The sequence below is a fragment of the Montipora capricornis genome, chromosome 13, assembly GCF_036669925.1.
Source record: "Montipora capricornis isolate CH-2021 chromosome 13, ASM3666992v2, whole genome shotgun sequence".
NCBI lineage: Eukaryota > Metazoa > Cnidaria > Anthozoa > Scleractinia > Acroporidae > Montipora > Montipora capricornis.
In genome coordinates, this window is record NC_090895.1 from 33,654,076 (window position 1) to 33,667,051 (window position 12,976).

Below are 12,976 nucleotides of genomic sequence, written 5' to 3' on the forward strand. Positions count from 1 at the left end.
TGTTTTAGTTTAGCGGCCTTTTTACTCTTGCCCTTTCTTGATGATTTCCCAGGGAGTTTCTTGGACTCACCCTCTGCTGACGTTGTTACTTTTCCTGTCTTCTTTGGTTTTTGAATTTCTTTAGCTTCGTCCTCGCTGGACTCGTTTTCAGACGACAACTGAAGTTCAGTGGAAACGTCCCCTGAAACTGTTAAAGCTAACATTAACTTTTGACGTTACAAAACTAAAAACCCCTCCTCTCGATTACTGGAGCGGATTTTAAAGGCTTAGACATCAATTAGCTCCAAGAGGCAAAACATCAACCTCGTTTCGAGGGTCTCTCTCCTCTGCCTCAATTCAGTGTCGTTGAGGACAGGATCCATAAGGGTTAGGTTGACCAGGAAACCCATGATCCGGAGCCTACAACTCCCATACTGGGCCTATGTCACGGAATTTTTTACAGACCGATTTATTTTAAGAGTGCCTTTTCCGAAAAAAAAAAAAAAGCAGTTCCGGTTCGGTTCTCCTATGACGTAAGGTTAGTTTCTTGTAATTGTTCATCGGGCTCCTGTGGGAGTCTCATTCGCGGGAAATTCAATTTAAAAGTAAATCAGTCTGTGAAAAACGCCTTGATTCGAACACAAAGGAGCTGTAGGCTCCGGGTCGTGGGTTCCTTGGTTGACCCTAACGATAAGGGAGGTAGAGAAGAGAGACCCTGGTAACGAGGTTGACAAAACATAAGTGCGTTACCTTTAATTTCTGGGGATCCTGGGCCCTCGAACCTTTCCTCTTTGACTTCTTCTATCATTGCCAACTCTGATTGAACATTAGAAGTGTCCTACGAAACAGAAACAACGAAAGAAAAAAAAAAACATGAGTACGGCAGAAATTCTGAATTACCCCCTTTGATTCCCATGAGTGACTGATATTTATTTTCTCCTCACGGACTCAAAACATTAGTGACGAGAATAAAGAAATCTATCACCAGGGTCTTTTTGTATAGATATATCATCAAATTTCCGTAACTGACATAAAAAAGTAATTTATTTATTTACTCTTGACCACTGTCACGGTAACCAAGGACGCTAAGTGACGAGCGAAGCTTCGAATTTAATGAGCGAACTTTCAATTTTTATTTTTCTACATTTCGCCCAGTTCGTTGACTTTTGAAAGCGGTACTCGGTCTCGCGTACCGCCCTCGGCCGAAGTAATCAAGATCTTGTGCACAGTTTTTCTCTATTCTCTAATAGTACAGTTCTTTTACACCCCCCCCCCCCCCCAAAAAAAAAAAAAACAAAAAAAAAAACAAAATGCACAAGCATAGTTTTCGATTTGTCTTGGGACATCTTCATATCCCAATTAAGAAATCGAAAACAATGATTATGCAAAATTTTGGGGCTTAAAAGAGGTCTATTATGGGATATATATAACCAGAAACCCATAAGGGTTGAAACGTGTAACGCGCGTTCACAACTTCCGAATATTCAGTGCGAACTGATTGGTTGAATGTTTCAGTGCTAAGTACCATATTTGGAAACCCCTCGCTCTTGTTGTTCCAAATATGGAAGCTTGTTTCCCAGCACACAAGGGCCCGTTACACGTTTCAACCCTTATGGGTTTCTCATATAACTGAATAAATGTTTTGAAAGAACATTTGCCCTGCGCGGGATTTGAGCCCACGTCCCCCCGTTACTAGTCGGGTGTGATAACCACTACACCACCAGGACAACCATGCTGGCAACACAGCTATCGAAGAGGTAATTTACGTGGTTAGGGTGTGGGCCTACCGGAAATTTTCTTTCAAGGTGACAAGGTAGGGGAGCCTATACTCCACTTGAAATCTAAGGGTCAAGTTAATGAACCACGACCGTAGTCAACTTAGGGGATGACAAGGAAGGATCCTCGAAGGATACAGGCTAATTTCATTTTATTATTATTATTATTATTATTATTATTATTATTATTATTATTATTATTATTATTTTTATAGAGAGAGTGTAGGAGAGAAACCATGACAATATGGAATTGGAAATGGAAGTGTTAACAACGTAAGATCTTTGATTGCGTTTTCACTTGCACGCGTTTAACGCCAGGCAAGTTATGTTCGCATAGTGACGGCCTATTTTCATAGTGGGATAGTGCTAGTGACATTGGGATCGCGCTGGTTTAATCTAAACTAAACGAGTTACCTTAATTGATAACAGCAGTGTCCTCAGTTTCTTCAAATCCCTTTTTAATCTCTCAATGAGCTCTTCTTTGCTTTTAAATCCCTGTAACTGGTTTGCAATCTGTTCTTTATAGGAATGACATCGAGGGCACTCATCGAGGGCACTCACTGGAACCGGCTCTGTATTTGGTTCAAGAGTGCCAGGCTTGTGGAAAAAAAAACGTTTTTCATTTACCAAAGATATTGATGCAAGTTTACATGAAAAAGTTTTGTTCCACGCTTGTTCCACGCAGGATAATTTGATGTGTTGCAAACCCACCTCTGTACTCTCTTGGTGAACAACCAAGATTCTTTGTACTTCCTCATTTCCCTGCAGTTTTCAAAAAGGAAAAAATTGTGAACGAGGAGACGGTTAGGAAAGCCGCACTGGTCAATTTTTCTTGTATCGAATTTTTTCCAGTCGAGTTCAGCGAAAAAAGGAACACATCATCCCGAATAGATTGGGTTTGGGGGGATATTAATACCGATTTAATGAATATTTGATTGATCAGTTACATTCACAGCGCTTATTCTGTCAGACCTCTCTCCGCAACCCTTGTAATAATCGAATATCTTGACAAACTGTGACTGAAGAAAATACAAGCCTCATTATTTCACACCTCTGAACTACTTGAAAGTGCAGCTAGTTTCCTTTGTAGTTCTTTGTTCTCCTGTAGAATTTATGAAAGGAAAATGCATACCATAAAATCAAATGCATACAATTGAAAGCATGATTACATAAATTTCAAAGCGCGGTTTTCAAATGAGCTCGGCAGTTCCAAAACCAAACTTGTTACTTTGCCTTAGCACATCAATTACAGGATGCATTTAAATGAGCCAATCGATACATACAATCGGCGCTAAGAAGGACTGGTTTCCTTAATTGTAATTATTCAGCCGTTACTTCTATAAATGCACCTCTCAGCAAAAATGTATCACATTATATATACTCTCCTCTAATTAAAGGACTGGGTTTTTTGTCTTGCAATTAAGGTATTATCGCTAAAAGGATAGTACCATATCCTCACTGCATACTAATTACCTCATCGCATAAGATTAAGTTATGGGAAGAGTCCGCGACTGATGAGGCAGTAGGCATGCAACGAGGATAAGAGCATGTAGGGGCTTGGTCAACCTCCACCAGGGGAGGCGGGTGGGTCGCAAAAGACGACGACTGTCTTTGTGGGGTACAGGACGAAAAGACCACGCTCCAAGCGGAGAGACCAAATTTAAACTCGAAATGGCGCAAAGCATTACTGACGCTATAGCACGGGCGGAAACGGGGGAATGTGATGGAATAACGGCGTGTTTTGCAATGAGTAATTAATTATGCAGTGAGAATACGATAATGATTCCCTCTTTCAAAGTCTGTAGAGTCAGAGACGGGAAGTGCCTCGTCAAAAATAAAGCGTTTACCAAAAAATGGCAACGGTCTTCATTCCTTTCTCCCAGAATAAATTATATCCATTTGCTTACTTCCTCTAATTTAAGCACCAATTTCCGCGCATCTCGAACTTGAGCCTTCAGAATGTCAGTCGTCAAGGCATCTTCGGGAATGACCTACAAAACAAGTCGAAGTGGATTTAAACGTTCCTTAATTTTTTCTTGGTTAAATCTTTGATGAGAAAGATATTTGTGTTTCACATTCCTTCCAATCCTACTGGAATAAAAGTTGTTTTGCATTACAGAGGAACTTCATGTTCCTTCATGTTGACAATGAAATCGTTTCCACATGAATTACACGGACAACAATGAGGGGAATTAGCGCATCAGCTCTGAACTTGATTACCTCTTCCGCTGATTCCGTCAAATGTATTTCATCTTCGGCAGTTTTGATTTTCTCTTCCCCAGCGTCTTTCCTCTCAGCCATAACTTTCCGAAGATACTGCAATCGAAACAATCGACTTCATTTCTCCACTGACTCACATCGATCTTTTTTGGAGTCTAATTTGTTTCTTTCATTTTCGCTGCATTAAAAGTCACTCTACCCATGATTGGCCGTATCAAACGAGAGCAAACATTTCTTAATAGAATGTTTTCACTTACGCCAATGGCGGTTAACTGGAGTAAAGAAATCATCTCCATAGAAATAGAGATCAATTCTAAAATCAACCTTTGTCTTGGCCTCCGCGACATTAAGCAAGACGTGGTAGTAAAGGATTCCTTCTCTCTGTCTCAACTGAGAGTCGGCAGCACCTTTAAGACTAATCTTCGAAATTAACGCAGTTTTAAATACTTCTCATCATTTCATTGGCTTAAAAATCTATTGGCATTCCTTAAACCAGCGAGAAGCCATACATCAATAGCGGCCTGCATGCAGTCATTTTCCCGCGGTTGCGTGTAATTCAATCGAATTCTGGTTGATTTCTCAACCAATCAGACGGAAACAAAACCTGACTAGTCTGCGCGCCTTTTCCCGCGCTCGGGGCTTGATCAATGCCGAATTTCCTTCGATTTCTGATTTGTGTAGGCAATTCACTGCGAGTGTTTTACATTTAAATTAAAAACAAGGCTATCTGCATATTTGGCATTTTTTTGTAATTATCTTCGAGGCATTTAATTTACAGAGGAAAGAAGGTCAGACAGAGCGAGTTTCAATTGAGTATCGTAAAACTAAAACCAAAGTGATTACTTTGGCCAATCAAAAAGGACGGAGACAATTTAGAAGACCAATCTAAACTTGAAGGAATTACACGTAGCCGACACAAAGCGCGGGAAAATGTGCACGCAAGAGCCACGATTGGTTTTGGTTTCACTTCTGATTGGTTGAGAAAATGGCTCCAGAACTTTGAACCAATCACTGAGTGAAGTAATGCAAAACCAAAGCAATTCGCTAATAACGTTCGACACTCAATTGAAAACCGTTCTAATTTGTTTCTGCTAACCTGTTTGCATTGTTTCAGCTCCTGCTGTTTCGCCCTCAGCTGATCTTCCACTAACGTTTTGTCGTCGTTTAAACGGTTCTTATCTTTTTCAAGATTTTTGTAAGCCTGACATGAAAACAAGTTTGAACGTGTTACGATTACAAGAGAAAGCCCTACAAAACGTTAAACTGAAACACTACTGCTGCGAAAGTCTGAAATAACATATGAAATTTACACTTTACTTGCCTTCTCTTGTTTGCTCAAATCTCTTTTCAAGCTGAAACCAAAAAAAGACTATTGCTCTTCAGTCGGGTTTTTCTTTTGGGGGGAGGGGAGGAAGGAGGGTTGGCAAGTAGTGGTCAGGGTGCAAGATTGTCAATCATTCCTGTTTCAGAGAACACTGTCGCCTTTCAAGCATTTAACTGAGCGTAAATAACACGGGTACGTGTTGCAGGCTTATAACGCGCACCTGCGAAACAATTCACTTACTTGTCAATGCATTCGGTTTGAGTATTGAGAGTCATTAATATACGGTTGAGCTCTTGTTCCAAAGTCTCCCTGTCTGAAAAACAAATAAACACGAGAAACATCCGTTGAAAACTAGCGTCCATATGATCAAAACAAGTCTAAATCGCTTTGAAAGGAAGGATTCGTTTTGTGGGTAGTGTAAGTGCAAATACCTATATTGTCGTCGGGGCTGTCTGAGTGAGTGAGGCCAGCAGCGCGTGCATGAAATTACGAAACTAATGTAGGATTTTCTTGAATTTCAACAATTGATGTCCATTGTATAGTTATTGCTTGCGTCCCACTTCCAGGTGATCTGATGACGTAATTTGGAGGACTGGAAAGAAAAATTTTAACGCCGTATCCCACAACCGCGCGCGGCCTTAGGTGTTGTTTCCAAACTCCCTGCAGTATTTCCATCGCCAAAACTCAACAGATCATCCCGTGTCTACCACATTTCCTGTTACTGAATGAACATTCAAGTAGACCCGACGAGATCTCACCTCGCTTCTGCCATGTTGAATTCGAAAAACAAGGCCGCGCGCGGTTGTGGGATACGGCGTTAAAATTTTTCTCCCCAGTCCTCCGAGTTACGTCACCAGATCACCTGGTTGTGACCTTTGTTTTCTTTGCAAGGGCAATGGTCAACCGCAACAATGGCTTTAGCATTGGTGGCATTATTGCATAGAGCGCAAGATTCGCGGATTCCATTGCTATTCCTCCCAAATACAGGAATAAAAGAAGATTCGAAAAAAAAAGCCTTTAACAACCAAATACAAAAAAGAAATCAAGTAAAAAAAGATGAGATATAATCGTCTCGAAGACTTCCCAATGGTTTTCCATCCAGGTACCCAGGTTATCCGATAGGGCTTACTTAAGTGAAAGTATCAAACTGTTCGTAATCGGAAAGCAAAAACGACACAAAATTGGATAACACAATAAACAGAAAAATAAAATTAATTCGCAAAAATAATTAATACACAATACTAGCCTGTGTGCAGAAGCCTCATACTTACTTTGTTGCACGCGGAAAAAAAAAAAAGAAATGTCCCTTTTCCGTGTGCAACACAGGAAATGAAGACGTGTGCACGAAGGCTACATAATGTTAGCCTACTCCACTACCCACAAGTACGCAATGCGTACGGAGTCACAGACGTTACAATCACGTGCCTTACCGAGGTTTCCCGCATTTCGTACCATATTTAGCATATCGACCATTTCACCAGCCACTAGTTTCCATTGTTGGGTTTGATCTTTGCGAATGCTTGATCGCCCTACAAACACAAAACGTCCATTAAAACCACTGAAGCAATCCTCTTCTGACCTTTGTCTTCCGCTCGAACAGGTATTGTACGATTGACACATTGCATCCGAGAAAAGATAAATAATTTCTAAAGCTCCGGAAGTGTTTCCGTTTGCCAGTATTCGTTTTTTAATCGTTCGTTCCTAATAGCCTGAGGTCATTCCGAGTTCACTTTAGCCGCGTTTTTAAATGGTGTATTACAAATCCCGAGAGACCCTCCCTAAATGTCGCACTTTCGCTCGTTTTAAAAACGAGGCTCAAGTAAACTGGAGGTGGAGAGGATGTTACAATGTGGGATCTCCGAAGATGAGCTCTGAAAACGACAATTAAATTATTAAACGAAGCCCTCTGAGCATAACTGAGTTCTTTATATATGGGCATAAATGATTTTAAACGGTGATTCAAGCCTTACTGGAGAACATCTCCTTTCTTTGTTGCACGGCCGCCTTCTTGTACATTTTCAGTTCTCTTTCCAACTGTCGCTTCTCTCTGGAAAGGAAAATGCAATACAAGTTTTCGGATTTTTTACTCAAGGTAAAAAACTAGAACCGTTTCTCGCTTCAAATGACGTCTTTGGAGAATATCATCTAATATGAATATGTGGCTTCACGAGGTAGTCCCCATTCAATATCTTCCGAAATCCAATACTTCAGTTTCGGAAATTGAAAGTTGAAAGTTATTTTGATTGCTTTGGCTTTAAATTGCTACATTCAGTGAAAGAAATGAAATCTTGCGCCACATTCGAAGCCTATTGGTGGCGAAAGCAAAATAAGATGAATGAAATTGTTCGCCCCAGTTTTTTCGGCGAGTGGCGCCGGTTCCCAATTTTCGCTGTGGTTGGTGCATTTAATATTTGCAAGAGAAAATGAGGGGACAGAGAAGGAGGCTCCCGGTCCAGCCCTTGGGATATGTCAAGTCCACGAAAGTTATTTTTAGACGAGCGGAAGTCTTCCGAGACGTCCGCATGCAGGCCAACCTCGGTCCGATGTTTGAAAGAAAATATATATTCATAAGCCTTCCACGTGCGCCATCATTTTCTCTTTTCACTAAGAACCTGAGAGCGAAGCAAGACTGCATGCGGACGTCTCGGAAGACAGACTTCCCCTAGAACAATGACTTTCGCTCGTCTAAAAATAACTTTCGTGGACATAACATATCCCGGCCAACGCCTTGACCCTCCCTCTCTGTCCCCTCATTTTCTCTTGATATTTGCTTACATGCCCGACATTTTTGACAGTTTTTTTTTTTGCTACGCCATTCAACTCAAAACCACTGTAAAGACTCTTAGCCCTTTTGATTTACGAATCAAAATCTGCCCGTTATTGCTACAATAGCTCGTGTTAATAAATAAGTTGAACATACTCTTCTAATTTCTCATTTCTTTCACCCTTTTGCGTTAATGTAACCATCTGCTTGTTCATATCCTGCAGTTTATCAGTAGTGCTCTTAATATTTCGGAGAGTATCTCTGTAAAGACGAAAAAACACAAAGGAAATGTTGCTGAAATCAATGTTCTCCATACATACTATCCCTTGTAGAAAGTGCTTGACTGAACTTATACTTAATTGATTTCTTTTTCTTAGACTAATAGATCACTACCCAGCCTATGCAGATGAAATATCTCTTTTTCAATGATCCCAGATAAACCTTTCCCCCTTTTTTTCAAGTTACTCTTTACCCGTACGCTGGGTGGCAAACACTGTTTTTTACGTCTAAGGTTCTTTTTTTTCCTTGCCTTTTGGTCATCTTATAGCCGCCCCTTCGTTTCGAAATTACTTCAAAACCCTTTCTAAAATGACTCAGTGGGGCCTTCGTTATAGATAAACGTGGTAAGAACTAACGTGAACGAAACCCTCACAATTCCGAGTTCATGTCTGCCTCCTCTTCGAAGCGAGTCTGAAATGCTTCGTATAAAATTAGTTTTCATTCATTTGTAAAGTAGAACCAATTACCATCACAAAAACTTTGCACTTAGACTCGCTTTGAAGAGGAGACAGACATGAATTGATTACCGGCGCTTAAGCACGCGCGTTTTTGAGACGCAGACGGCAACGAAAGTGAGCTACTTTTCTTTTCAACTTGTCTTCACATAACCACATTTATATCGCTAAGTATCTTTTCTCCATTAGAGATGATTACTATAAAAATCTGGATGAGACCGCTATCCTGGCGTGCGAAATATTCACTTCCGGTTGCCGTCAGCGTCTCAAAAAAAGCGCGTGCTTAAGCTCCCTAATTTGAACGGGACCGTTGTAGTTGATTGCACATAGACAAAGAGTTGCATAACGACATTAGGATCTTGACATTAGGATCGATCCACATGATAGAACTGCTATTTATATACTACTCAGGTACACGTTCTGAGTTCTTATTGGTTCATTGTGTTTCGTCGAAAATGATTAGGTCTGTTGCATGTAATCTATTGTATCCTTACTGTATTGCTTGTTGGGCACCTTCCATATCAACAGACTGAAGATTTTCTCTGTTCATGTGTTCAAGCTATTAAGAAAGAACTAAACAATAACTTAAGAATAGACATATGAGAATAAAGTGAAAGTTTCTGACTCAGTAAAAGAAGAGTTAAAATTGTCTTGTCCAGTTTTCCGGTATTTATCAAATAACAAAAGTCACCAGGCTACCTCATCCAGTATGTCCTCCTCGTCCATGTCAAGTGACTAACAAAGAAAGAGATCACATGTTAACCGATAAACCACAGAATTACGCGTGGTCGGAATCGTTCCTTCAAGCCTGATCTAATGATTGAATTCAACATTGCTTGTTGTTTGTTTGTTTGTTTGTTTTGTTTGTCTAATGATTGAATTCAACATTGCTTCTGAAAAACCAGTTTCCTACGCGGACATGTGTGACAAAGTGAATAAAACGTTTTGAAAATCTTTTGCCGACAGTGACTTTGAATTCTAATTTCCTTCGGTTTGTTTTCCTTGTAAACAATTGGCCAAAATGTGCTTATCACACTGCCTGCGACTTAAGAATATATCGAAAACGTTGAACCATGCTGATGGACTAAGATATGGAAGAAAATTCACTTACATCTTGCAGGGAATTCAGCAGCTAAACGAAGAAAAAAACAAAGTAAAAATAAATGCCAAAAATTGTTCATTTTTTTTAATGTTACTTCTATTTTCTATTCAAGACCCTACCTGCTATATGTAACCAAAAGTAAAAAAAGAGCAAAGGAATAATAGCGCCGTTTTTACGAGAGAAAATAAGCCACGGCTTACTCTGGCCGCGGAGTACATAATACGCGATAAAAACGCCCAGGCCAGGATAAGCCGCGGCTTGAGAAAGCCGTGAATGTAGATTTTGTACCATTTATACGGGGTGTTCGCGTCTTATGTAAGCCGCGGCTTATTTTGTCACGTAAAAACGGCCCTAATGTCATCATACGAGTAATACTTACATCTTCTCTTTCACGGCACAGAGACTTGTAGTCTGATAGTAAGCTCTCCATAGCAAACTGCGAGGAAAGACATGACAAATAGCGATTTAAGTTAACTAAGTTAAAACGCATTTGTTTATATCTTATTTTTAACTCATTTTTTTCTATAATACTCCTTGAATTGATAATAAAGCTGAAAACTGGAATTTACCTCGGAATCCCATAGATTTTTAGAATAACTCCAAAATGATAATCGGAAGGTCATTAGCTCGATTCCTGTTACGCTTTTTCCCAAGTATCCCCGATTCAAACATCGAAACGCTTCATGCCTTCATTAATTTATCGCGAATAGCGGGACCAACGCAAGACCAGTCCCGAGAGCAAACTCTCTGCAAAGACATTGGCCGTATTTATACTAGAGGACGTCTAGACGCATTAAACGTCTGGCTGTAAGTGCGACTAATATAAATACGGGACGCACTTAGCTTCGACGGCTAGAAATCAAATTCATGATTTTCTTCAAAAGATACCAGGATTTCATCACTAAGGAGACTGCGTGCCCTTCATTGCTAAGTGCGTCCCAGTTTAGTGTGTCTCGTCTGTATACTAGACGGCTTAGACGTCTGTTAAGGACGGTGCCTACTAATTAAAGATATTTTTGCCCCGGTGTGTGATTATGCAGGAAATGTAGATCTCAACAAGTGTTATTGAAATCCGAAAAGAAAATTGGGGGTAACCACACATTTTTCAAAGATAATTCATGAATAATATTTGTAAAAAGCTTTAAAATGCAAAGCAATGTATGACATTCTTTCGCAAATTGAAACTTATTTATCTCTGAAAAATGCATGGTTACCCCCAATTTTCTTTTGAATACCAAGAGTACTTACTAAGATCTACTTTCTCCGGGTAGTTTCAAACCGCGCAAAAATATCCCTGTATTAGTAAGCATCACCGATAGGAAATCCGAGTATCTGGAGATGCGCAGAACGTATGCACAATAACAATAGTAGGCACCGTCCTTAAGTGCGTCATTTAGATGCACTTAACTTGAGACGTTTAATTCCATCCTGTAGCTAGAGCGGCGGTGATCTAACCCGAAGGTCGCGGTTCAATTCCCACCCTGGTCAGAGTTTTTCTCTGTCCTTGTGTGGGCCCATTTCCATCAGTAGGGCTAACGCTCACATTGTTCATATGGGGTGGAAACTTAGCACTTCACATTACGCTCTAATTCGTCCACCTTATATCCCGTATTTATACTAGTCGCCTGGTATAAATACGGCCAATAGCTATTTACCTTGCAAATGCGTTGCAAGAGGGAAGAAGACAAATTTATTAGTAGTTTTATACCTGCCCACTAAGCTGTTCCTGCATCATGGCATATCCCTGAAAAAAACGAGAGACAAGTTTTATTTTCCTTGTCGATTCAAATCATGTGAACAATTCTTCAAAATTTCAATGAAGACTTAAAAAAGGCAGCCACTCACTGACAAAGTCAGACACTCCGGATTCGTTTTTAGAGATTCTGGATGCTGATACTGAAGGATACCTCAGCAAAATCTTATTGGACTAAAACACTTAAAGGTTTTAGAATAATTAATAACTTTAATGACAAAAAGTTCACCTGTTGATCTTTGTCTATATACATATCTTCATAATCACTCAGCAGCTGGAAGATACGAAAGGACAGAAAAGTGATACTTCAGAACATTTGTGGTCACTTCTTGGTCTACACCTCTAAATTCACCCCAAAACGATTCTCACACATTAAAACGTCACAAGGCAAATAAGATTCTAAAAGAGTCGAACATTTTCTCTTCGTGCACATGAATTCCGGTTTGCGTTCCAAGAAAAATGTATGCGCAATTAAATTAGTCTGCGAGCGGGCTACAATTAAATGTCAGTACATTTTTTGGTTGAAACAGCTTATCATCGGACTTATTGGTATTGCATCTGAAGGCGTTCTTCAATGCTAATCAACCTGACATTGTATCTTGTTTCACATCACCAATACTAACCCAACCGCAGCTCACGGTTAATAATAATTAGTATTCAATTGACCCGACTCCCCACTTTTAAAGGCCAATGAAACAAACAGAGATACAATAGAAAAGGGCAACTTTTTTTGAGAATTCCAACTGGCCAGAGGCAAACTGAACCAGTTGGCTAGTTACAAGTGCAGCCCAGAATGGACTAACTCAGGTAAGCGATCAAACCAATTGGCCAAGTTGCCTTCAATATTGGCTGTAAAGTTTCAATTTTAATCATCACAAGTTCTAAAGAAATTAATGAATAAATCATCGATAACTCTTCAATGGCTCAAATGCTGTAGTTGGCATCCTGCATTAAGAGATGTTACGACCCTAGCGATATGTGGGAAGAGTGGAAAGACTTATTTCTGTCTGCGATAGACACGCCCTTATGAAGGCCAAGCGGACAAGTAATTAAAAAATCTACCTTTGATATCCTATCAGTGATACCACTAAATTCTTGACCGATGTAGTTTGAGTTATTTCCAATTCCAACTGCATGTATTGACAATGGTAGGTCCTCATCGATGCTTGGGAAACTTTCCTGGCTTTTGTCGCTTTCGGTCACGTGTCCAGGTAAAAAGTAGTCCTTTCTCCGATTTCCCTCTTCCCTGGTTAACAGGGAGACCATTGATAGTTCGAGATCCTTAATCGGAACGTTTTGCTTTCGTCTTTTCCTTTCTCCTTTGC

The 12,976-nt window shown here is 40.0% G+C and overlaps 1 protein-coding gene across 1 annotated transcript; it reads right to left on the reverse strand.

The window, feature by feature from the left end:
* Positions 1 to 589: 589 nt before the first annotated feature.
* Positions 590 to 11,904, reverse strand: LOC138030778 (CAP-Gly domain-containing linker protein 1-like). Its single transcript, XM_068878653.1, has 18 exons — positions 11,881 to 11,904; positions 11,607 to 11,642; positions 10,278 to 10,334; positions 9,908 to 9,928; positions 9,496 to 9,531; positions 9,291 to 9,355; positions 8,219 to 8,323; positions 7,269 to 7,345; positions 6,729 to 6,827; positions 5,539 to 5,611; positions 5,296 to 5,326; positions 5,071 to 5,175; positions 3,975 to 4,070; positions 3,662 to 3,745; positions 2,806 to 2,856; positions 2,466 to 2,516; positions 2,169 to 2,351; positions 590 to 817 (listed from the first exon to the last, which is right to left on the reverse strand). The coding sequence occupies exons 1-18, from the start codon at positions 11,902 to 11,904 to the stop codon at positions 590 to 592; spliced, it is 1,422 nt and encodes a 473-aa protein (XP_068734754.1).
* Positions 11,905 to 12,976: the final 1,072 nt, after the last annotated feature.